At 44.2% G+C, this 26804-nt stretch overlaps 1 protein-coding gene across 1 annotated transcript in view; it reads left to right on the top strand.

The window, feature by feature from the left end:
* TRPM3 (transient receptor potential cation channel subfamily M member 3) overlaps positions 1 to 3271 on the top strand; it is a 979327-nt gene extending 976056 nt beyond the window's left edge. The window contains exon 26 of the mRNA XM_086963586.1: positions 1629 to 3271. Coding sequence (XP_086819712.1) covers positions 1629 to 3081 — 1453 coding nt within the window. The 3' untranslated portion in view covers positions 3082 to 3271. The remainder of the gene's footprint in view (positions 1 to 1628) is intronic.
* Positions 3272 to 26804: the final 23533 nt, after the last annotated feature.

The following is a 26804-nucleotide window of genomic DNA, read 5'->3' as shown; positions in this document are numbered from 1 at the left end:
TCACATGAGCTGTGGTCTAGCTGTTGCTGAAATGTCTTCACTGCCTAACTCTTGTGACAATGCTTGGAGCCCAGAGGGATTAATTCCACGTGGCACGTGACAGATGTTAGGCAAACTACTAAATGAATAGGGACTATGAAGTGTAAAATAATCCAAAGTACAGTTTGAACTCATTATTGATGGAAGGTGGCAAATATATTAAGCTACAGCTGCAGTGCTATAAACCACAGCTGCTGGGCTACAAACTACAGCTGCAGTGTTATAAACTACAGCTGCAGTGCTATAAATCTGGCAGTTTTATGCAGGATTTCATTTACTTGCAAATATATATTTTAAAATGTGGAATTATTTGTAATCTTTTTTAATAATCTCATAATATCGACTTTTTTCATTTTAGAAGTAACTGCAATGCAGCTAGCCATAGCAATCACCGTCACAATATATTGCATAATGTGCCAATGTCGAGGGAGTGAGGTGATAGTGTCAACACTCTTAACTAATAAATTAAAAGAAATTAAAAGTGTTCATATCAAGGATCGGACAATGGAAGCCCCACAGGACGGTGGACCTTTGTCATGAAAGAAACCTTCTAACGACAAATTTAAAGTCACAACCATAAAGGTTTATTAAAAATGAAGAATCATTACAGAAGGTAAAAATATTCAGTTAGATTCAGTGTGAATAATTCCAAATAAAGCCAGCTGCAAAAGGTCAAAACATAAGGCCCCACTTCAAAGCAAGTAAATAGCCAGAACCAAAATATAGTTCAGCAAGGACTAACATAAATCTGCTCAGTTCAAGAGTCAAGAAGTGTCTGAGTATAAGCCATTAGACAGACTAGGAAGAGCCTGCACAGTTTGAACATAAAAGTATAAATCAGCAGACAAACCAAGGTGGAATCTGCTATCGAGAGAGAAAGCAAAAAGCCTAAGCACAGATTCAGAAAACAGTCTGACATGGGGACTGCTCTGTTGGAAAGAAAAGAAAAGTCTGGGCCCCAGTGCAAAAAGGGCACATTTTATAGGATTCGGACAACAACAGCACACATTCTACATGGTAAACCAATCAACGTTGGAGAAACATGATATAAGAATTTTTTTGAAAACGCCTTACATTATGAATACGAATCAAGCACTTTTTACCCAACAAACAACAGAAAGACATTGCACTACTGAACAAAATAAAACAAAATACGCTATTTGAGTAATGAATGAAGTGCATTTGTGGGCTGGGCAATAGGCCTGGGGATTTTTGCTCGTGTGACACATATCCTGAACACACCTTCCTTCATGAGGAACACAAATTAATACATTTTACTTACAACATCTAAGGCACCATGAAAATTAAATCAAATTCTTTTATTTTTTTGAACTGGAAAAGACCTCTAGCTACTAATGTGAAAATTAAAGTTCATTCGTGGAAAATGAAAGCAATACCTTTTGTCTATGAATGTAAAAGTGCAAATCAGTACAAGGAAGCTGAGGTCCAGTAAAATCAATGGTGGCCTAGTTATGCTAACCTAAAAACCAGCAAAATCAAGTATTGTTTTTAATTGATAAAAATGCTCCTACAATGGTAATTAAGAGAGAACTAAATTGCGACACTAACTCACTCTTTGTATTTCACAGGGTTGAAAATATGTCTATGCGTCTGGAGGAAGTAAACGAGCGGGAACATTTTATGAAGGCGTCTCTTCAGACTGTGGACATCAGGCTGGCTCAGCTGGAGGAAATGTTGGGTCGAATGGCCACAGCCATGGAAAGGCTCGCCGGTGTTGAGAGGGGTGAAACCAATAAAATACGATCCAGGACATCCTCTGACTGTACCGATACAGCCTATATTGTGAGACAAAGTAGCTTCAACAGCAATGAAGGGAACGCCTACAAGCTCCAGGAAAGCATAGACCCTGTAGGGGAAGAACCAATTTCTCCAACCTCACCCACGCTCGTTCCTCGTATGAGAAGTCACTCTTTCTACGCAGTGAATATGAGGGATAAGACTGGGCTAGAGAAGATGGAAGGGTTTTTCAAAGAAAGGACCCTAAGTCTGCATCGAGCCAGTAGTTCGCACTCTGTATCCAAAGAAGCAAAGGCTCCCCCTCCCCCCATCAATTCCTTATCCGTTGTACATGACTCTAGAAGGCCTTCCTCCTGCATAGACATTTTTGTTTCTACTATGGATGGAACACACTTGGGTCTAGACCCTATTGACAGTTCAATGATTGAAGCTTCATCAGTAGATCAGGCTCTGCCACCAGAAATGCCATCATCTGTTCCAGTAAACCGGGGTTTTGCTCCTACTGGGCTTGGCGGGAGATGTTTCAGCAGAAATGGGAACTGTGAGGATTCCTCAGCCATGGATACAACTGCATATCCTTCGGAATCAGCTCAGATCACAAGTGGCCAAAACCCATGGGACACAGATCCTCCGTTATATTATAGCTTAGAGCGTTCCAAAAGCACTCGCTATCTAGCCACTTCACCTTTCATTCTCGAGGAAACCCCAATAGTGAAATCTCAAAGTTTTGTATTTTCTCCCTCCCGTAGTTATTACAGCAACCTAGGAGTTGCGGTCAAAACTGCGGAATATACAAGTATTACAGACTGTATAGACACTAGATGTGTGAGCAGCACTCCCTTGCCAATTGTGGAAAGGTCCACGTCCCCAGGAAGTGTTACAGAAAAGGTTGAGAACCTTGGTTGCTGTCATCCAGAAAGAGAAGCCGAGCTCAGTCATCCGAGCTCAGATAACGAGGATAATGAGGAACATGCCAAAGATCGTTCGACCGCCGTCTCATTAATGTCCCATGATACAAACTCATCGAGAACATACAACAATATTTCACTTCCCAAAATGGAGCGGGCCAACAGCTACTCTGCAGATGAACCAAATGTGATGTATGCGCAAACAAAGAAAAGCTACTCTATCAGTGACAGGCTTGATAGGCAGCGTAGCACTGCTGGCCTGAGAAATCCCTTCCAGAGGAGCAAGTCATCCAGACCGGAAAGCAGAGACAACCTGTCCATGAGAAGACTTTCTCGAACACCTGCCTTCCGTAGCTTTGAAAGTAAGCACAGCTAGACCTCAGATCGCTCAAAGCGTGCAGAAAGAGGTCTTTCCAGACATCTATCCCCTCTCCTTTTTTCAGCAGGATAAAATATCCTCACAGAGTGAGAAGTCAGATGAAGTCAATTCCTGCCACTGGTTGGCTCGCACTTTCCATGCCAAAAGGCCAAATTAACTGGCTCTTGGCCAAATAGACATTTGCACTTGTGGGGAAAGAGGGAACGGGTTGGGCGGGAGGGGTGTCATTTAATATAGACTTGAAGAAAGGAAAGAGGTTCTCAAGGAGTCAAGAAGAGTAGTCTTGGTAGGCTTACCAGCTAGATTCCTGTGGTACGATTTGTTGATGTCCCAGCAGTCTATAGAGATTAGGGGGTTATTTGGTAGAAGAAATCTAAGGCTTGTAAATTAAATATTCCACAATTTCCACAGTGTTTCTTTTTATGTGCATTACATTGAGCAGACCAATGACAAACATGACTATCTTTCAATGCAATCAGCAGCCAGTGGTCATGTAACACATTCTGGGACCGAGGACGCTGAGCCTTCGCTGTGGGATCATGGAGGAGAAGGAAAGAAGACAAGATGGCCGTCCTAGTTGACACTTCTCTTGTGTATTAAAATATAGTGCCACAATGTATGTCAATTGAAGGACTAAAAGGGAGAGATGCCTTTTGTATTGCTATCTAAAGGGAACAGATTCTGTACGAAAAATAAAATGATTACTCGTATTAAAATGAGCATTTTAGCACAGTTTGAACAAGCTCAGGATGAATGTAATTATAGGGTTTAATGTTATATATTTATTTTTATACCACGTGTTGTGAATGAAAATGCCTCAGTGAAACGTGTGCTGTGGAAGAGTGAGGATAACTCGCAAGCATGGTAACCCCGTGAGAGTAAGGCACTGTTGTTTTTTCTCGCTATTTCCTTGTTTCCGTCAAGTATGTCTTCAAATGTCACTGTCAGCTTTCTTCAGCATTTTTGAGTCAGCCTCCTAAATCTTGACCTGTTCAAATCGATTTTGAAAAACAAACGCAAATGAAAATACAATGAAAAAACCCTCAATATTTTTGATAATGAGAGACATATATATTACAGCACACACTGTAAATTCTCCCCAAAAACGTTGAACATTGCAAGCACCTCAACAATGAAAAACTTGTTTTTATCTAAAATAGTAACGCCATGTATGTGTGATGATATTTTAAGTAACACATGTGTGCCTATGACAAAACAACGCTACCAGTGATACTGTGGCACCAAAGGTTCCTCTACAAGTAGAGTCCTGCGCCTGATTGCAATATATATATATATATATATATATATATATATATTATATATAAATATATACACGGTGCCAACAGAGAGGTTATGAGTGCATATATATAATCCAGCACAACTAAAAGCCCAGCTAGTTGCTGAGTGCTGTAACTTCCAGATTTATTTTAAGAGTTTCTAGTGTGCGCACAGTGTAGAAAAATCGTGTTGTACTTTTTGGGTTTAATACATTTGTTGACAAAAGTTACAACAGCAGCCCACCTGTGCCCACACATGTGTGCGAACCTGAAAGCAAGAACTGGCTGGGCAGCCATCTTGAAAAGCAATAATAGAACAGTCCCATGTGCTGATGGATAGTGTAGCATTTTCTCTAACAAACCCTTTCACAACCTTAGTCGGCTTAGAACCACGAATCTTACACCTTTACACACACAAAGGGCCCGATTACCAGTCTGGTGGTCTGAGCACTGCTGGACTCGTGATGGTGCGGCAGTGGTGGTCCAGCCATAGCCCCACCGGTGATCTGACAGCCCCATTATGAGTTGGGCTGTCGAAACACCCTGGGACGGCTGATGCAATTAGGGAACCGCTGGTACCTGGAGGTGGTTTGGCGGTTAGAGGCTGCAATATGCTTGGTGGGACCGATTCAGTCTCACCAAGCGTATTACGAGTTTCCGCTACTCCAGGGTTTACATGGCAGTTTCTCTTCCATGTAAAGCTTGGAGGAGAGGAAAGAATGGGGCCCTGCAGGGCCACCTGTGACTCCTCCGCTTGTGTATGCACATAAGGGGGTATAACATGTGCCCTCCTGTGTGCATGCACAAAAGTTCCTGCACGGCATGGACTTTCGAGTCCATGCCTTGCAGGAACCTTGTGAGACGTTTCCATTGTGGTGCCTTTTTCAAAGGCACCCGAGCCTTTAAAAGAGTCATTGCCCTGGGAACACCACTCTGCCCACCCACCAGAGTACAAGTAACTTGTAATCTGGTGGGCGGCGAATCTCGACAGTGCGGGGGTACAGCAGTTGAGTACCACCCACCCCTGCACTGCCAAAACTCATAATCAAACCCAAAAGGTACATTTTGTTACTCATAGGAGCAGACATGGAGTTAATGTAATATGTAATAAATTTGACTCCTACAATATCAACACGTCTTTCATTCGCACTAATATTAATCGTCTATCACCTGTGGGTCCTTTTCTTTAGCCAATGGTGTTGAATAGGCAATATAAATGTAAAACATGTGAAACAAGAGTATATTTATAAACAAATAGTTGTGTTACTTCAGTCTTCATTCTTCAGGGGTTTGTGAAGTGTGACAATACTGCCCAGCTCACATCTGTAAAAGAGTTTCAATAGTCTTCTTTTTTAATGTGCGGTTACAGAGATACATCAGTTATTACTATTAATGAAACATATTTCTATGGCACAAACCAAACCACAGCCACACTAGTGTTCCAAATATACAGAATTTAAACCATTCCAACGTTGTTAGTCATGAATTTAACAAACACTGAATTATTGTTAAAAAATTAATCTCTTCAATGTAGTTAATTATACCACTTAGATTGCAGCACTTCTGTACAGACCCAGATCCAAAAGGGCTGTGCAGAAGTTGGTAACTTTTAGTTACTTTACGGCGAAAATACAAATTTCCAACTGAATGAATTTGAAACTAATGTAGGTGTATTCGTCCCATAGCAAACCAAGCTGAATATAGTGCTTGGGAGACTTGAATAGCTCACTCTACTGCTATGTGAAACTCTTTTTTTTCTCTGTCACCATCATTCATTCCTGTGGCCTAATAATTCGACACTCTGGCTCTGGTTTTGGCCACCAGAGGAATCTACAAGCCAATACATCTGCAATTTCACAGTGGTATACATATAACATTTACTGCACCCAATTGCAGAGTGGCAATCCGGCTGGGCCCCTCTGCAAAATAATCCAGTGGAAGAAGAACTCTAGTGCCTTTTTATCTTGGAATAAATTGGACTATTTTCTCAGTAAATTTTTGGGCTTATCTTCACATTGAATCCATGGCCACCACTTTGGTTTTGGCCACAGGCGGTCGGAGATCTTTCAAAGAACATCAATGCCCTCTCCACCTAAGACGGAAGAACAGTTTTTATGAATCAGCCAGAACCCTGTTCAGCTGAACCCCCATATTACACTCATGACTCGCCTCAGTAGCCTATAGACCGGTCTGATTGCATGACTGAAGCGCTGCCTATTGAGATAAAGTGAGCACTTGAAATGCCACATTTTGGACGCTATAAAGAAATGACTCGATAGATGCAACCAACTCTATGAAGAGGAATGCACAAACACCTCGTCAGGGGTAGTAAGCGCAATATAAATTTGTACCAGAGGTTTTGTTTTCTGATTTCCTTGATGAACTTTAGAAGCTAAAGAATATTCATTGTGTCTGCAGCACCATCGCTGAAACCCTTTTGATTGGATTTACAAGTGACCTGTTCCTTCTTTCTTGTGCAAAGTATTTTTATCACTTGGAAAACAGCTACTTCCGAAATATAGGGGGCATTAGTAATCAACAAAAAAAAGAAATGAAGAAAATCATGAGGATTCCCCTTCCATATCATGCAATATACCATTGCTGCTGAAGCTGATTGCAATACAAATGTCCCAAGGCACATCATCTATGAGGTCAGCACAAGAATATACTACAGGGTCACCAAAGCAAAACATAATTGCTGAAATAATGTCAGAGAATCGAACATGAGTGGTTATTTTATTACTGGATAATTACCATTAAGCAGACTTTCCGAGATATGTAACGTTGGTCTGTGTTACTTTGTACTGAAAAGTTAGGTTCAAAGTTTGCTGAGACTAAAGAAATTACTGAAGAAAGATATCCTTGACTGTTGATAGGAACTGCGTCACCAATTTTTTTAAAATCTTCATCTGATCAAAGCTTGCAGATATCCTTACCTCTATACATGCCCTAGTTTTGACTGGCAAATATTCAACTTTGTACTATTTGATGTCTGCCTCAAAATATGTTAAGACATAGGATGTGACTTAATCCATCCCTGCAATATTTTGGAGACATTTTGTTTTACTATAGATCTACTTTGAAAAATATGTGCTTAAATATCTAAAGTGGGGCTATATTGGACTTGGAAGAGCAAAGAATAGATTAGATCCGTGTAGTAAGAAGAATTGCAAAATCATCCGCAGACGCTCAATTATGGTTTTAAATAATTTTGTATCTGTGAATCATGTTTTTTCTGCAGCCAGAGGGAAGACATGTTAGAATCAATAATGTGTAAAAATGAGAACACAGTTTGCATTTATTTGTGATTTTGCACCGCCTTACCATCTGTCAATTGAGTTTTGAAAACTTCCAAAGGTCAGTTAAGTGTATGTGCCTCTTGTTGTATAAGCAATATGGCAACCTTCATAGCTGCCAAGTAGCAGTATTATTGAATGTTGCTGCAAAACAAGGCAGTGCCAGAACCACACTGGAGATGAATACATTGATGAACCTCCCCTAAAATACCCATGCTGTAACTGATCATACAATTCCAACATATGATCGCATAGTGTGTGATTCGATGTCTATGCTGTTGGCCGACACGTTGAGTTAGAAACAGAATCTGCATTTGAATATTTTCTTTTGTTTCAAACTACATTTGATGCAATACCTCTGCCATACATTTATGAGTCGATGTATAATTGGCCGATGTGTGTTGTGATATTTGAGCAGTGATCGTATGAGAGATGAACTGGCATGTTATGCAAAGGACCATGGTTCCACTCTGTCCTTGTGCGCTTGTGCAGTGTTTACCCTGGTGTACATACTGTACGTCGTCCATGAAAGTCAATGAGATAGTGCGAATGCACCATGCCAGACAAAGCAGAACAACAAGGCTAGGGCTGGGCCCTCACAGATCAAATTCTTTAAATCATATTTTATTTTGAAATTTCGACTGAAAAGAAAACTGTTTGTTTACATATGCTGGCCATTCAAGGAAGAAGTGTACAGTATTTTATAAATATTTTCATATAGTAACAAGTTCTGTTGTTTACAGTTTGAGTGGCGCGAATATATAGTTGATATACACATGTCCTACATATTGGATTTTAGCACAATATTCCTTCACAATACCAATGTGATAACTAAAATTATTTATCTTTCCTAGATCAAGTCACTGTTGTCTCTGTGATAACGCATGCATTGTCCCATGGGACTGTTTGTACTCCCATGGGATTTAACATTTTACTACTGCTTGCTACTATGAATCTAGTTAATAAATTAATTGAAGCCTCTGACTCTTGTATGTTTTACTTATGTTAAGTGTTAACAATGAACAAATACCTAGTTTGTTTATTGAATGAGATAGAAACAGTGTAATTAGACTGTCTGTGATTCATAAAGGTCTCTCAAACGCAAATGCTTAAGTCTGTTAGAGAGTTAAAATGAAAGCTGTGTAAGTTAGGGTATACCCGAGAGATCCAAGTAGCAAAACATTTGAAGTTATTTCCGCATTATATGTTTGCTGCAGAATGCAAAGAGGAAATAACAAGGAGAAATAAAGATATTTCTCCTCATTACACCAACCTCAGGTAAGCGCACCATTTCAGCGCTTGTCCATGTGTATTCGTCTTTGTAAATATGTGTTTGCATCACAATCCATGGGTGAATGCACAGGAATGACCCATACCTGATGCAAAATTACTTTTATTTACAAAGCCAAACAAATCAGGATTTGGGTGGCTTTGTAAATACCAAAATGGATTTTGAATCAGATCTTTACTAAATAAGTGACACAAAGTCCTAGTAAATCTAGGCTGAAGAATCCTACCTAGAGAATGATACTTGAAGTCTAGGAGTGTAGCATATGTCCTTTAACTGCTGTTAATGCTGTGTTTTAATATGTGATACAATGAGAACCTTATGTCCTGATACAAAACTTTTAGTTATCTTTTCTTTATTGATAGGCTCTCCTCCTTTGTCTGAACATATATTTGTTAAGAGTCTCATTGTTTTCTTGTTGTGCTACAACCATTTTGTATGTTCTGCCAATAAGTTTCTTATCAGTTTTTGCAGCAAAGAGGTCAGTATAAGGGCAGGACGCAAGCTTTATCTTGGGCTCTAAAGTATTTGCAAAAAATCCCTGCATTGGCAAATACTTGAAGCATTCCCTAGGTGAAACTGAATACTAATCAATGAGTGAACTAAAAGCAAATGAACCATTGAATGCAATTCAATTCAATTTCATCTTTATTCGGGTTCAAAAGTATCCATTAAAAGTCCAAACCTACTCAATAAAACGCATAAAAAGAGCAATAAAAAACCTAAATACTTTAAAACAGTTTATAAGAATACATAATGAAATTACATGACATATTAACCGTGATTGAGACAGAACTACATGATTATGTAGTCAGTATTCATTGAAAAGTGGCATCGGATGGCAGTTCTTAGGAAAGCACCTATGTGAGCTATTGACTCGTCATCATTGAGTTGAAGCAGTATGCTAAATGCTGCCCTAAAATCAGTAATGCTACGCCTCTTAATTAAAGGAGCAAGATGTGCTCTGTATGCGTAGCATAAATACAGCAGAAAGAAAAAAAATGCGGTGTGGATTGGACTGAGCTGCCATTGCACTGGCAAAGAATCAACATATACTTGAAAGCCTAATGGGAAGCATAACACTTATTTCACAGTGCCGGCCCTAAACCAAAACAATAGCTATGCTCCCAACAGCCCAATGGTTTAGTCGGGTTCCCTGCAATTCATCTATCTGCTCTAATATTCCAATAAACGGACACACATTCAACTTCCTAATATATGTGGGCAATATTCCGCCATGAAAAAATGTATACCGGGCTAGTTTCAGCTGCTTTTTACTAATAGCATGATTACCCCCCAGGATTCTCAAACAGATGCTGGTAGCCAACCTTGCGCAAACAAGCTTCCACCGCTGCTAGCCAGGGAATGTTCATGACTTTGTTGCAGCTACGGCAATCTGTGATGATGTCTCTTGAGGGACTTGCCTCCTTGTTTTTCAATGACGCTACCCATAGTAGAGAGACGGGCAATAACGTAATCTTATACAAAAGGGCAGAATCCATTCAGTATGGCAAATAAAATGAGAGGTGGAGACAGGAGCCACATGAATCCTTAGCCAAAATCTATTTTCTTCTGCCTGGATAGTGTTACATTTAAGGATGCCCAAGACCTCAGCCCCATATGCAGCTATCGGGAGTCATTGCATTTCAAAGTTTTACAAAATGTGCAGGAGAGCTCCTCTCCTCCTGCATTGCGGTAGGCTGAACAATGATCCGATCACCCTAGAAGATTTATTCCTGCAATGGGCAATAGGCACCATCCAAGATCTATCTATTAACAGTTAAGACTAAACCCAGTTAAGTAAAAGTGCTGGTGGGTTTTAAGCTGTAATCGCCCACAGTGAGGGAGGACAGATTGTACTTTCTCTGGCCTTAGGCCATAATCTAAGATTTTGTAAAGTTGGTATGTAGGTCTAACGTGTCCATAAAATCCACATTACCTTGAACTTAAAGACGCAGTGCCCTTGGTGTGCGAGTCATCAACACGGTATTGTCCGAGTAGAAAAGCGAGGGTGAAAGAGTTCCTTTAACTTTAGGGACTTCCGGGTGATGGTTAGTTAAAAGGGGTGCAGAATATTGATATATGAAATAAATAAAAGTGGAGCTAAAACACAAACTTGTCTCACACCCCGAAAAATACCTATATCTTTAGACACCTCCCCCTTAATTCTTATTCTAATTCTAGCCTTCATATCCCTGTGCAAGTGAGCTAAAACGTGCACCAGTGCTTCGTCTATCCCCCATGCTAAAAGGTTGGACCACAGCTTCGAGCAATGAACACAGTCAAAAGCTCATGCCAAATCCATTAATGCTAAATTTTGCAGAGATTGCTGGACTACAGTATATTTTCCAATGAGCAAATTATGATTTAGGCAGTGCTCGACTGTGCCGACCTTGGTCCTAAAAAAATATTGTCAAGGATATAGGATGGACTTCTCCACTGCCCATTCCCTTATCCTGTTATATACGACCCACCCATAATTTTTTATGTAGTGTTTATTAGGGATATGGGCCTATAGCAACCAGGTTGTGAGCGATCACCCTTTTTAAAACTAGGAACAATAATAGAAGTTGACCATGTGCTTGGTAAAGGGGAATGGGTTAGGCTGTGAAAAGCGTTCAGTAATAATGGGGCCTACAATTCAATTGTGTTTGATAAGATCTGTTGGTACCCAACCCAGCCAGGGGCCTTACCTCCAATACTCTGACTTATGGCATCTTCAACCTCATCCAGAGTCAGGTGCACTTACGCATGGGCAGAAACGGCAGGTAATTAAATTTCTGCTGAGATAGCAGCATAGATATTGCTGAAGTGTGAATCGTAGGCCTCTTAGAGATATTACCGCTAATTGGAGTTGATACCTGATTCAATTGTCGCATATTTTTCACCACAGAGCAAAAGAGTTTATTGTTCTTCTTATTTGCCACTGAGGCTAGTGATCCCCTTTGTTGGTCCAGTACTTTCTTCTTTCTTGCTACAATGACTTCTTTATATTTCTCACGTAATAATGCCACCTCTAGTGGGTTCCTAGGGTGGCCATAAGGGCCAAGCGTAATTGGTGCTGGCAACGGAGCATTTTTTACTATAGCAGCCAGATCCGTTAACTGAAGGGCGTGAAGGTCTCATTAGCTCTTTCCTAACATTTGAATTGAGCTGGGTAAATGCCACGACCGCTGGGAAGGTAATGTCATGCTCAGTTAGACAAGCCATGACCAGGACCAAATTCTCCTTGATCACTTTATGGAATAAGTGGACAGGTGCAACTGCTCTTCATTTCAATCTTAAGTAATCAGTAGAAAGTTCAAGATCCCGCGCTCTGCATTCTCTTGTACAAATTAGGCTTGAGAGACCATGTGATTGTGACCTCAATGGGATTATGATCCCCGTAATTTGAGGAAAATTTCCAAACAGCAGCAATTCCTCCAAATTAGGTGAACTAAAGAGATAATCGATTTCAGATGCACAGCCTCTGCCCCTATAAGTGGGTAGCAAAACTACACTTTGGGCAGCGATGTCCATAACATTAACGAGGTCATGAGACGCCAGATATAACATCAGCTCTAAGCCCGTCATGTCAATACTACTATTGGGCGTGGGTGTAGTTATTTGAGGTAACTGATAAATGTGCACAAAGTGTTTGCCTTTGGGTTAAGCCTAGCATTAAACTTACCAAAGAAATCAAAAGCCTGCTGGTTGCCCACTGTCACTGACAGTATTTTGTAAGGAGGATATATAATTGAATATTATGAGAAATTTAGTATCAGGAACATTAATAAATCCTATTATAAAAATTATTCAAATACAACATTGGACTCCTTTTGTACCTCACTACCTGAAAGTTATTGTTTTTGGTTTTTATTGACTTGACACAACCTCAAGCCAAGATGTTCACCCAAATGGCCTGCCTGCCTGATGAACAACCTGATCTAGAGGCGGTTAGCAAAGTATTGTGACGCACAAAACCATCCAAAATTATTTCATGTGTCGCCCAAGTTTCCTGAAACATTAAAATGTTGTATTGCCTGATGAAAGAAAGCCAATCTGGAATCAAAATCTCGAGTGTAGGCCAGCTGAGTTCCAACTCAGAATTTTGAATGGCCTGAGACATTACCCAAACAAAGAGGGGCATTGGGAGGGGGCTTTCTTTTAGGTGTAATAGGTGCTGATCCAGCCCTGTCTACTGGTTTAAACCTCAGTCAATCCAGCCCAAAGAGGCCATGTAAAATGGTGAACCTATTGTAGTGTACAAAAATAAGTGGGCTGAGCGAGGTTCTTAAAGCTGCTGGTTTATACAAATAGCCTACAGAGAGAGAAAATGTTTGTGTTGTTACAACCAATAACCTCTTACTGCCTCAATGTATTTCTAACACTTTATGGCCTACAAAAATTAATGACAATGCAATCTCCATCAATATCTTTGAGCGAATCAGACACCCACCCTCCGCACCATTAGAATCTTGCTAGTCCTCAAAGGGTTAAACTGTTAGTGCTCCCTTAGCTAATAAATACACGTATTCAGTAGCTCCCCCTGGATTTACTTTGAGAGTCCCTCAGGGGTGGCACTCCGGTAAAACTATAAAATATATAGGCAAACAGCGGGGGAAAGTCCAGTAAGAATTTATTTGGCTTGTGACAGGTTCCGCATTGGATTTGACTTGGGACTCTTGAGTCAGAATTGGGGACTTTTGGGAATGCCTCAGAATTCCTGCATGGTATTGGATCCCTCTACAAATCAATGTGAGAAGTGACTATTGCGCTTATTCCTGCGGTGTTCAGCTAAGCGGACGGGCTAAATTGAGTTGCATTAACTGCCCCTCCCCTTGAAGTTAGTCCCTGTTTAGATGACGCAAATTCTTAGCAAAGTCCAGTAAGAATTTATTTGGCTTGTGACAGGTTCCGCATTGGATTTGACTTGGGACTCTTGAGTCAGAATTGGGGACTTTTGGGAATGCCTCAGAATTCCTGCATGGTATTGGATCCCTCTACAAATCAATGTGAGAAGTGACTATTGCGCTTATTCCTGCGGTGTTCAGCTAAGCGGACGGGCTAAATTGAGTTGCATTAACTGCCCCTCCCCTTGAAGTTAGTCCCTGTTTAGATGACGCCTCGCTGGGAGGAACAGGCAAAGCACAACCATTATCTAGAAGGCCCCCACTTATGTCTTCTTTGCTGGTATCTGTTAGGGAAGAGTGGATGGGAATACTACCCAGACGGGTCTCAAGGCGATCCAAGTGCTCTGTCAATGGCTTAAGTTTCTCTTCAAGAATACTGCTAACTTTCGTACAAAGTATCTCAAGCTGACAAGGATCAGGAGATGGGATGACACTAATCTGAGAACCAAGGGATTGTGTAGGGGAAATTAATTGAGGTTGTGACTGAGATGCTGGCATAGGCTGTACCCAGGAAAGTAATTGGCTGTTGTTGGGAATAGCATGAGAGGGATGTTTTTTTTTAACAGCCACTGACTTACCTAGCTCTCTTTTGCACTGAATGGCTGCAACAGAGGCAGAGACAGGCTGTGACGTTGATGGTTTACCATTATCCCACACATCACTGGCAACTGTATCTGTGCAAGTACAGGGGCAAGCAGTGTTAGGCTACTGATCATCCCCATCCTAGTATAGTCTCCACTTAGTCACTTCAATTTAATTTGTGACAATCCCAACAACCCTTCCAGAATGTTATCAATGGAGACAGAGGGGTGTGTAATGGCATTTCCCCAAACAAACTTACGTTTCCCCATAACAGTTATACTGTAAGATCTGACGTTTCCAAAGTGGAGCACCACGCTCAGGCAAGCTCGAGAATCACTTCAGGGGTGGAAATCGAAGAGAGGTGCCCAGACTTGACCAGCTGCAGACGGGCACAAGTGGACCCGCTCCTGGCCCAGTGTCCACTTGGGCACGAACCGCATGCGTCCTGCACTGCGGGACGCCTCTGATGATTTTATGGTGCTACGGTGCCTAGCAGCCCCACGTAATGGCCTGGAAAGCTGGGAGATATAGCCCCACCCCAACGAGTACAGACAAAGTCCAGGCGACAGCAGGACAGGTCGGGGCTGGTGAGGGGGGCACCCTTGCTGTGGCACACCTCCAACGATATTTTTGGAGCTCATGGGCCTAGTAGCCCCCACATGATGTCCTGGAAAGCTGGTGGATGTAGTCCCACCCCAGTGAGTAGTCTGGGCGGCATCAGGGCAGGTCAGTGCTGGTGACCGAGGCCACTGAATAACCGACTGACATGTCGGAGTATAGAGCTAGATGATAAATTAGCAAAAGTATCATTTGAAAATTCAGGAAGTCAAGGATTATGACAAAGAGAAGTACATTTATGATTTTTTTTGCAAATCAAGAGATCACCTAATTGTTGACCATACGTAGAAGTACACAGCCATGGACTTAAAACATGTCCATTTAGAATATAATGGTCGAAAAAGCCACTAAATGGTGAAAGGTCATCATAGAGAGCCCATAATGGGAAACACATTGTTTTAAAGTCCACCATTTGTGTAAACCTAGACAAGAAAGATGATCAAAATGATAAACATAGACGGGCCTATCCTCCCTGAGAAAGAGGATGCTGAAGATATCAAATAGCTCGACGGGGTTTCTTATACTGCCATGCAAACCAGGAAAGAGCTAAATCCATTTTAGTTTAAAACACCAAAGGTAAGAATCAGGGGTTAAGACTCTAAATATAGGCAGCATTGTCATTTTAATAATATTGCAACTTCTAATAGTCCCTAATGGAAGCCTATTCTAGTTTTTTAGTGAGTCTATAATAGTAGTCAATAGGGATTCATAATTAAACTTAAACGTTATCCCTAAATATGTAGCCTGCTTGATCGTTCAGGAGTCTGTGTGCTTGCCACATGGTGCATGGATGTTTTAAAACATCCCCTATTCCACTGTGACTTGTGCTGTGGCTCTTTTTCCAGGCTGCAGCACAAGCTGCAATAGAAAAGGGGATGTTTCCGACCACCTACATGGCGGTTGCATCTTAGTTTGTCGGGTGGAACTGCTGACGACATGACGGTAGGTTTCCAACCCACTGTGATGGCGGTCGGATGCTCACCCAAACACCATCGTAATTAGGCCCAAAGTGACGACTCTTGCCAATTTGAGACATTATCTCTGGGTCTCTTTAGTGGAAGGCAAAACAATTTCACTGGCTATGTCCCATAGCTCAGCTTGTATATTTCTCAAATTACATTTATTGGTTTCGATAAAAACTGTTGCAATCACATATATTCACTATTTCATAAAAATGAAGTATGACTGTAAAAACATATTTTAAATACATTTCAAAACACAGTCTCACCTGCCTCATTAATACGTACTATATTTTCCTGATTCAATTTATGCCAAATTTAATCTTCTCTTTGAATTTCCCCTCAAGGTATCCTAGCAATGAACTCATGCATGTTAATGGTTTATGTTAGGTATGTCTTAAAATTTAACCCAATTCCAGCTTTCCAAAAGAAAAAAAAACAGATACAAGAAAATTAATGGCATCAGAAATCAGTCAATGCCCACAATTTCGAAAACGGGTATACACAGCATACTCAAATGGTCAAAATGATGATATAAAAGACCATATCCTTAAGAATGCTTATTTCTCCAGGGCTAGTGGTGCATACATGGATGGATTCATTAAGTAATTTCTGTCTTATCAAATGTGTATGCGACACTATTGTGTTTATGTCACAATATCTGATGCAAGTTTTTAAAGTTGAAACTACCATATTGTGTGTTATATGAAAACCATGCTGTGATCTTTATTTTCTTCCACCTCATTACCGACAACAGTCCTTCCATGTTTTGATTTTCTCACATGTTCTCTTGTCAGACACACATAAGGTGGTTAGTATCTCTGCATAGGTAGTGTCACTTTCCTCAATCTCCCTCTGATTCAGTTAATTCTAGTCCTAATCATTCTTGTTTTCTCACTCTCTCTTTTCCATCTCAGTGTCTCCCTGTCCCATTTCCTCTCAAAGAGTTGTAAGATGTAAGTGGGCATATTAGAGGGCAGAGCTATTTCAGCAGCCAAACCTATTTAGTTCTCAATCAGGGTTGCATTTTGGAGAGCGTGCATGTCCATAAAGAACCCAGACTGGCTACTCAGAGAGAACACTACTTACAAGTTGACATATGGACTTATACCCAAAATCCTAAAATTCACCTTTAACAATAAACCCATTCCAAGGCATGAACCCTATAAACCCAATAAAGAGACATGTATTAAAATAAAGAAATATTGATCAGCATTTGTATTATCATGAATTTTTCTCCATATAATTAAAGATTACATATATATTATATGTAGAAATATTGTTTATAAGAGGAGGTGGGGCACAGGCCACTTCCTCTGCCTAAACCCACCTTGCACGGCTGAATGCTGTGTGCAGTGAGGGCTTGAACATATGCAAATCATATGAAAAAACTATGGAATTCACTGAACAAACATGCTAATAATTGAGTTCTAGCTCAACCGTACAACTGCAACTCCCCATTTACTGTTTTAAATGCATACAAAAATCAGCATAATGTGCACCATCCATTTTGTTCTCTTAATAATTCTATTTTTTGTTTGTTACTATGCTGTTGGAAAACTGGCATTTTGAGCATGGTAGTCAGGATAAGTGTGCAATGGTAACCAAAAATGATCAATTTTTATTTCACTCATTTGTTTTCAGCAAATGTCATTGTGTTTAATTTCTAGCACACACGGCGCCTGGCCTTTGGATGTGCACAACGGGGGTGGGCGTGGAGCCTGCTCTGTGCATGTGGCCTGGTCCATGCCTAACCCCCTACTTTTAGCCAAATTTATATCCCTATGTGTAATTCTTAACTTTATTTTAATACTTTTAAAAACATTAATAATAATGAAACGAGTAATAATTAGTATTCCTTTATTTTTAATGTAAACCTTTCTAATAATCAAGAACTTTAACTTTTTATTAACACAAATGTAACTTATTTATCTTTAAACTTCTAAATTAAGTGCACATATGGAGACATAATAATATATGTATACATTTTGTGTGTGTGTGTATATGTATATATAAAGAAACAGAGAACTGTGGGCAGTTCCCAAGCCTAGGTGGAGAGTAGCTAGCGGACGTGCAATCAAAAAAGAGGGCACTTGCGATACACTGTGCGTGAGTGTGTGAGCAATTCCGATCATTTTAACGGACCTTTGTGGTCATTATATTTTAAAATTGTCACTTTTTAAATTTCGCTTTGGGCACTCTTGGAAACTTGTATAGTTGTACTGTGGACTGTATGTGTAAGATCCTACCGGCATTTTGCTATTCTCTCCGGTCCACGCAACATTAGTCGTTTGAGTGGAGAGAGAATAGCATCACTTCTAGTTTTGGGAGGTTGGCGCTCTAGCGGCCCCGGCCCTATAAAACTGGATGTGCAGTAGAACGCGCAGCGGACGTGCCCAGCGGGCACGCTGGTGGCGCACCAAAGGGAAGCTCGTCTGCGCCCGTCCGTGCCAGTCCGTCGCCAGACGCCAGAAACGCTGCCCCTTTCACTAAAGCTGGGCCGACCTATACCAAAAAGGATCTGTTAGCCTTCAGGAAAGGGGTGAGCAACTGTAGACAGTTTTGCAGGAACACTATTGAGGGGCATATCTGCTGTTTGAGTTGTGGCTATAGTGCCACTTCTACGCTGACATCACGAGGTCATCACCCACGGTCTAAGAAGGCCATCAAGATCTTTAACCTCAACAGCGATCTTTAGCCTGACATCATGCTGACATTTATGATCTACTGGAGGACACCTCCCCTGATGTCCTCTTTCTTACAGAGACGTGGCTCTCGGACAATATGATTGTGGATCCTGGCCTGGCGCTTTCTGCAGGGTATAGTATCCTCACTCTCAATAGGGCGACCAGAGGAGGGGGCATCGCAGTCATTTATAAATCGGTCTACTCCTGCACCTTTACTAGACAGACTATACACGGATGTGAATGCGTCCTCTTTAAGGTCACATTCAGCCAAAACTACACCATGTCAGGGCTTCTGGTTTATAGGCCCCCTGGGCCTTCCACAGATTTTAAGGTAGCACTCGCAGAGGCGGTCAGTGTGCTGGCAGTTGACACCGCCATCTTCACAGTCACTGGGGATTTGAATATCCATCTAGACAAATTAGACGACCGTGACGTGGCAAATTTCATAGCAGATATGGCAGCCTGGCAGCTAATACAACTGGTGTCAAGCCCTACCCACACAGCTGGCCACTTGTTGGACCCAGTTTTCACTAATATACCCTCGCTGATAGTTCTTGCCCCCATCCCTACGGAGTGCTCTGACCACTACCTTGTCCCCATTTCCCTTCAGGATATAACTCCCGCTCGGAGCAAGGACCAGATATCCTCGCTCAAACGCCCTTGGCACAAGCTTAACTGGGATTTTTTCCAGGAACGTCTGTCCACTACATGCCCTAGCCTTCCTAATGACCCTAATGAGGCATATAGGGCCTTAACAGACTGGATCAGGCAGCCACTAGATGGCCTTATCCCTGAGAAATGGTCACTGAACCGTAAAGCTAGAAAAAGACCGTGGTATAATAGCGATCTAGCCGATCTAAGCAAAGACCGCAAAAGGCTGGAACGTATAGGGGGAAGAAATTTTAACACCACTGCGAAAGATACCTATTGAGTTGCAGTTAAAAGTTATCATAGGGCCATTCAATTGGTGCGTGCAGCGTTCTATGCCGACCAAATCCGTAACAGCGACAACCCGGCAAAGTGCGTATTCTTGATACTCTCCAGCCTTAAATCACGCAGTGCAGAAAATCCAGTCCAATGAGCAATGCGGGGACCTGCCTCCTTCTTTATTAGGAAGGTAGATAACATCTATAGGTCCTTTCCTGCTACAGCTATCACCCCTCTAGCTGTAGGGTGTGATCAAATTGCAAATACCTTGGAGTCCTTTACACCCATTTCTGCAGACCAGCTGCAAGCACTATGCAGGAAAATTAAATCTGGCTCACCTGCTGATCCTCTTAAGCCAGAGCAATTTAGAAAGGTGCTTCCTGCGATTATGCCCTCCTTGAGGCAGGTAATTAATATATCGCTTTCCACTGCAACTGTGCCCAAGGCGTGGAAACATGCCAAGGTGCTACCTTTACTTAAAAAACCTCTGTTGGACCCGGAGAAGCCTGAAAACTATCGCCCCATTTCCCTACTCCCCTGGGCAGCCAAGATCATCGAGGCGCATGTCAACTCACACCTCTCAGACTTCCTGACTAAGAACAACACGCTGGACTCCTCCCAGAAAGGTGTTCCACCTGGCCACAGCACGGAGTCTGCTCTCTTGGCTGTGACAGAACACCTTTGGTCTTCTTTGGATGCCGGGGAAAACGTCAGCACTGATCCTTCTTGTTAGAACTGGGGTCAGCAATTCCACCACAGTAGCTTGGCACGAGGCAGGTAGGCACCCGAAGGCTAGGTGTAAAGCAGAAGTGCAGCACACGCTCACACTGAGACAGGGAGGCTCATGCAATAAAATGACGCCACACCAGATAGTTGTTTAAAACAAGACTCTTTTATCTAGACTTCTTCAGTGCAGGTAAGTAACTCACTGTTAGATACTAGGCATCAATTCAGGTTTTCAAACATTTCTCAAACATCAGTTCTCAAATATTTCGGTAAATACCCCGCTATCATGTAGGGGCAGGCTAGGCAATAACATTTCCCATAAACATAGGCATCAAAAGCATTTGATCATGCACATGCAACACTGCTATTATTCAGGGGTATGGCAAGAGCAACATTTACTTTCCCTGTAACCATGGGCATCAAAAGGGATCTGGTTGTGACACTGCAACCCTCTGTGGGCAGAGATTGGGCATCCAGTTCAGGAGAGGCCTTTACTCAATGTCACTCCCACCTCAGACCTCTAAAGGGTAAATCCGGTCAAACAGGGCCCAACTGCAGTCTCCTGCGGGGAGGGGCGGTAGCAGGGCCGCCTCTCCGTTCGCTCAAGGCTCCACGGCAGCCCCCGCTTGCTCCTGGGACTGCCGCCCTCCCCCAGGGGGTGGTTACCTTACTCTTTGGCCCTTCGAGGGGCCCTTGCGTGTATTCACAGTCTGGGGGCTCTCGCCAGTGTTCCCAGCCGGCCTCGGGCCTTCTGGCGTCCTCAGCCAGGCAGCCCACCTCTGGCGTCCTCGCCGGCCGGGGACCAATCAGGGAGTGGCTCAACAGAGGCACGCCTGCTGCCACCAATAGCTGTGTGGCGTTGTTGGGGGCGCGGCCTATGACGCGGCCGGTGCCCTGTCACATGATGATGGCCACGTCGGCTTCCAAGGCCCAGCGCGGCCTGCAGTAACCCCGCGGCGGCCCTCCCTAGGCTTCGGGGACCACGTCAGGGAGCGGAAAGTCAGAAGCCTGGGCCACGGCGGTGATTTACGGGGCCTAGGCGCACTCTCCAGCAGTGTCCAACAGCAACGCCAAACAAGTCCGGGGCCACGGCGGTGATCGGGCAAAATGGTGCTTCTTCTCGCCCCTTCCGGGTCACAGTGCTCAGACGCAGGTACCAGGCGGCGGCAGTGATCAGGGCAGCCGGTTGCAGAATCTAGTGCTGTAGCGCCTGGAGGACACAGCGCTGTTAAGGGGCAGGTCAGTTTCAACAATAAAGCGCCCAGTAGGCACAGCGCTAGGGCACGAAGGCAGACTCTGGCAGTCCAGTGCTTGGGGGGAGCACATCACAGGGGGGTGCAGTCTGGCAGCAGTTCAGCACTGTGCGGGGACAGCACAGGAGGAATTACAGCGCCAGCAGCACAGTTCAGTCAGGGAAGGGCTTAGATGGTGCAGAGCTGTTACCTGGTTGATCCCCCAGCAGTGCTCCCAGCAGGCGGTCCCCTTCTTCTTGACACCGCTCTATGGATGAATGGCAGGTCTCAGTGTAGGTTCTCCGGTAAGGAAGAGGGGGGGTTGAATTGGTGGGCTCAGAGACAGAATGTTACCTCTAGCACACTAGAGGTGGTTCCCTGGGTTCCCCCCTCGCTGGGCTAGATCAGCAGGCTGGCAGAGTCCCTCATCTAACTTGGAAAAGCAGTGCTTAGGCCCAGTCAGTCCCAGTAGTGTAGGTTCCTCCCCTAGGCCCCACCGCCTAAACTCCTGCAGAGGTTTCCCCAGGTCCAGTGGTGCCCCAACTGACTAGTTCAGTTTCCCTCCTTTTCTCTTATACCCCTTGGTCAGGTGACCCTCCTCTAAAGGCGGCAAAGCGTAACCCCTCCCAGGTCTGGAAGGTTCTAGGAAGTTCTACATTCTAGGCTATGGAACAAAAAGGCGGGATGGTAGTGTTACTGTATCATGATGTCCCACCCTGCTCATGACTACTACTGCGTGTCTACAAAGGCCACTCCGCAGTAGCAGGGGCCTGTGGCAGCCATGTTGTTGGGAGGGAGCACCTGCACCTTAGCACTGTTTGGCAGTGGCAAGGCGTCCAGAGACCTAGGTCCAACAAAAGGATGGTGGAAAAAACAAGGCGAAAGGGTAAAAAAAACATGGTAAAACCAGCCTAGGGCTGACCGGTCTAACACTTCTGGATCTCAGTGCCGCGTTTGACACAGTGTCCCATGCCATTCTGTTACAAAGCCTGGAGGAGGCGGGGATTGTCGGCCTGGCCTTGAAGTGGCTCACATAGTTTCTCAGTGAGAGGTTATTTGTTGTTACTGTTCCCCCTTTTGCTTCAGGCACACACTCCATTAAACATGGTGTCCCACAGGGTTCCTCCCTCAGTCCCCTATTATTCAATCTCTATGTCCAACCGCTGGCTGCAGTGGCTAGAAACAGAGGACTAACCATGGTCTCCTACGCCAACGACACTCAGCTGGTGGTGGCACTCTCGAGCGACACCGAGAGGGACGCCCTGAAATTTCAGGGCGATCGGGCGGTGGTCGCTGAGTGGATGACCGCCAACTGCCTCCAGCTGAATGCCAGTAAATCAGAGGTGTTATTGGTGGGGAAGGACCATGGTCTGTGGAGCGAACTCTGGTGGCCATAAAGCCTGTGTAGTGCCCCCCCTCTTAACCTCTTAACCTCTTAAGCGCTGCCGACGGCCAACGGTCGTCACGAGCGCTACCTCCCCAGTGCTGCGCACGACCATTGGACGTCCATTCAGCACTAGTTCCAATGGACAGCGCAGCACTGGGGAGGGATATTTGCGCCGCAGCTAAGGTGTTAAGCAGGCTATCAAAAACCTGGAGGTATGGCTGGACTCATCCCTTAGCTACCAAGTTCTAACTAAAAAGGTAGCAGGGACTTGCTTTGGGCTTTTATGGGGGCTAAGACCCCAATTGGGCTTTTTAGACCCCCGACGCGTGAGACCATTATTTAGGCAGCTATAATGTCGAGATTGGATTATGCCTGCTCTCTCTATTTAGGGGCAAATAAGGCAGAGATTGCACGGCTACAACGGGCCCAGAATGCAGCAGCCAGATCCCTGATTGGCCTACGCAGGTCCTGCCCGGTGTCAGCCAACATCCACCAGCTACACTGGCTGCCGGTGGCCAGTAGAATTGAATTTAAGCCCCTCTGCATCACTTTTAAAGCCCTGAAACTCAACACCCCCAGTATCCTGGCTAACTTAGTTACGCCCTACGTTCCCACGCGTCAGCTCAGCTCAGTAGGCTAGCACTTGGTGAGGGTTCCAAGGTTTTGGAGAGTGCGGGCAGGAGGCCGTTCCTTCCGCAGCCGGGCAGCCCACCTCTGGAATTCACTGGCCATCTACATTCGGAGCCACACCAACTACTTGGCTTTAAGGAAGGCCATTAAAACATACCTGTTTCCCATTGTGTAGCCTTTGCCTTTCCCTCCGTATTAGTTGCTCCGCTGACAGCGCCGGGACGCCCCTTTGCCTGGGCAGCTCTTGCGCTATACAAATCTCTGTAACATTAACAATAACATTAGGTGGGGAGTAGCTCCTGTATAGAGCACCCTACAACAAAGCGACACTATGAATCTACTCACCTCAAATGTCAATTTTTCCAGCAAAGTTTTTTTGCATAATCTGAGCACAGTGCCACCTTCACTGAGATAGAAGGGGATAAAGTACTTTACAATTTCTACCGAAAAGTCTTAAAGCTTATGATTAGTACAAAGCCATAGCCATCGAGCTGCAAAATGACAAAATCCCTTTCCCACTCCAAGCACAGAAATACAGTTCTCCCGGAGAAACAAGGGTCAGAGGGGCGTTTTCTTGCCTCATAATGCTTCTTAAGGGGGGGGCAAGAGAGTCCAAAGCTGTTATTAGCCAGCTGATAAACTCATTGTAGACGACATTAACATCGACATGGGAGGAGGGGCAATAATTACCAAATTTATCAAGAAAAGCCTCCTTACTAACCCGTCTGAGGTTTCTCTTCCATTCCACCCTATTCCTGCTACTAGAGTCAAAAGGAGGTACTGCCATTATTAGGGTAAAGGGAATAGCGGAGTGGCCAGACCAGGAGAGGGGAATAGGATCCAGGACCATGGCCCTGGGGTCATTGGAAAAAATCCCATAAAGGATATGTCCTGTTGTATGTGTGGAGCTTTTCACTAACTGTGGAAAACCACAAGATTCCATGACTTCCAAAAAGGCCTGCTTTTCAGGGCACGCCGTTTTCTCTAAGTGAAAATTAAAATCCCCCAGAAACATAACCTTTGAGTAGGCTAAATAGGGCTCTATTCTGTTACTAAAAATTCTGGGTAAACAGGGCTCTCGGTCCAGGAGGCTGATAAGTAATCACTCCACTAAAACATTCAGTCGAAAGAACCTTCAGGGAAAAATAAAGAGCCTGATAGGGATCTGAAGGAGAGGTGAGGCCCTCTGTAAAGCAGGAGTAGACATCTTTATACATTATCCCTAGACCCCCCCCCCCCCCCCAAAATTTCCCTTCCCTATCCTGTCTCACAAGGGGATACCCCAAGGGAATGGCTTCCACTAGATCAGGGCCCGAGCAATCTCTGGCCCAGGTTTCTGTAATAAAAACCCAATCGGGATTTTGACGGGACACAAAATCATTGAATTTGATGGCATGCTTAATTAGGGATCGAGCATTAAGAAGATACCCAGTGAACAATTGTTTTCAATGGGACAAGGTTAGGCCCAACACACCCATCCTTAAGAGGATAATGACCAGACCCCAGTGGAAAAGACGCCTCACAGTTAACACATTGAAACCTGTGACCATCCTCTATAACCTGCATGTTAACAAACCTGCAGGCCCCCTGCTCTTGAGGTTGTAAGTCCAAGACCAGTTCCCAGGGGTAGGTCCAGCGATTGTCGGCGTTTGGGGGGAGTTGGCCAGAGTTCCTGGCACAAGGCGCAGACTTGGCACAGACAGGCGCAGACGGGCTTGCCTTTGGCGCGCCAGTGCCACGCCAGCGTCACGCCCGCTGCGGGCGTCCGCTGAGCGTCCGGGCCAGCATGTGCTTAAATAGCTGGGACCGGTAAAGACTAGAGCACGTCCTGCGGCGCTGAGGCAGGAAATGCGGAGGAGTGGCCAAATCAGATCCTCACTTCCCTCCGCATCAATTGGCAAGCCGTGGTGGACCGGGGAAGGAGAACAAGACTCTGAAGAAGTCCCCAACACCAAAGCCCAAGTTAGAATGTCCCCACTAATAAGGTGAGATTGAAGCACACAATCCCGTTTTGTTTAAAAAGGATTTAAAACGTTTCCCTAATGAAGTATAGTGCAATGTCCTATTCCCAGCAAAATAAAAATAATGACATCAATTTAAACAGTTTAAAACACAGTCAATAGCAAACATAACAGCGTGGCACCTGAAACACTGGAATACCACTGAGGTAGACCAGGCCTATGTCTGAGGCACTGCGTCTTGCCTCCTCTCCCTACTTCAGGTCCCAACGGGCTGGGATGCTGGAGGCCCTGGCAGTGAAGATTGCGGCAGGGGACTCCCCCCAACCCCCCGGAGCCGGATTGCCACCAACGATAATCGGGAGATAGGCGCTGAGAGGCCTACATTGCGTGAACGCAGCCTGGCACTGGAATGCCCCATTGCAGCCGAACCAGGGCCTCGTTGTGGTGTGCCCCCACCCATTCTCTGTGTAAGAACAACAGGAGTAAAACCCATAGACCACGTCGGGATGGGTATGGAGTATATATAAAGCAACAATTCCCAACAGGTATCAGTTTAAGGCAGTTAAATGATGTATGCAGTCAGCATTACATGAACAAGAAACAAGGAGGCTTGTATGGTTTAAAAGCTTGTTATTCACCAATTCAGAGGAGGGTGTTTCACATGGACATACAGTTAGACAGCACTGTACAGAGAAAATCATGTGACAACCCGGGCCCTGAATTGCATCACAGAGCGGGAACCCTGGTTGCCGACGCTAAGGAGAGTTCACTCGCGTTGAATTGATGCTGCTTGCCTTTCTGCTGGGACCGGGTGATCTCCGTGAGCTGTCTCCCCCGCCGCCGCTGCCTACAACCATCACAGGTGCGGCCGCTGTGCGGGGAGACCACAGTGCCCACAAACCCCTGCAACCACACTCGGACACGCCCCCTTTGCGCCCGGTGGCATTTAAAGATCGGACCCACCTCCTGCATCGCGGGACGCGCCGGGAGAAGCCCGGGACAAGGGCGGGGCCGTCTGTGGCCGTCCGGGGCAGGTAGAGGCAGGGCAGGGCCACGATCCCTGGCAGTTTGGACCTTGGACTCAATCATCTAGTAGTGAGTGCCTAACATCTTGTTTATTCTATCTGTATATTGACTCTGTCTATCGATTAAATGGCAAAATTGCGCTCTGCTAAAACTCCTGCCTTAGACGGGACATTGGATAATTATATGGTTAAGATGGTCGCAAAGATTAATTCTGATCGACGTTTGTCGCTCA

This window comes from Lissotriton vulgaris, chromosome 3_1 (assembly GCF_964263255.1).
Source record: "Lissotriton vulgaris chromosome 3_1, aLisVul1.2, whole genome shotgun sequence".
NCBI lineage: Eukaryota > Metazoa > Chordata > Amphibia > Caudata > Salamandridae > Lissotriton > Lissotriton vulgaris.
The sequence above is the reverse complement of the archived record's forward strand: the minus strand, read 5'-3'. Positions and strand labels throughout refer to the sequence as shown.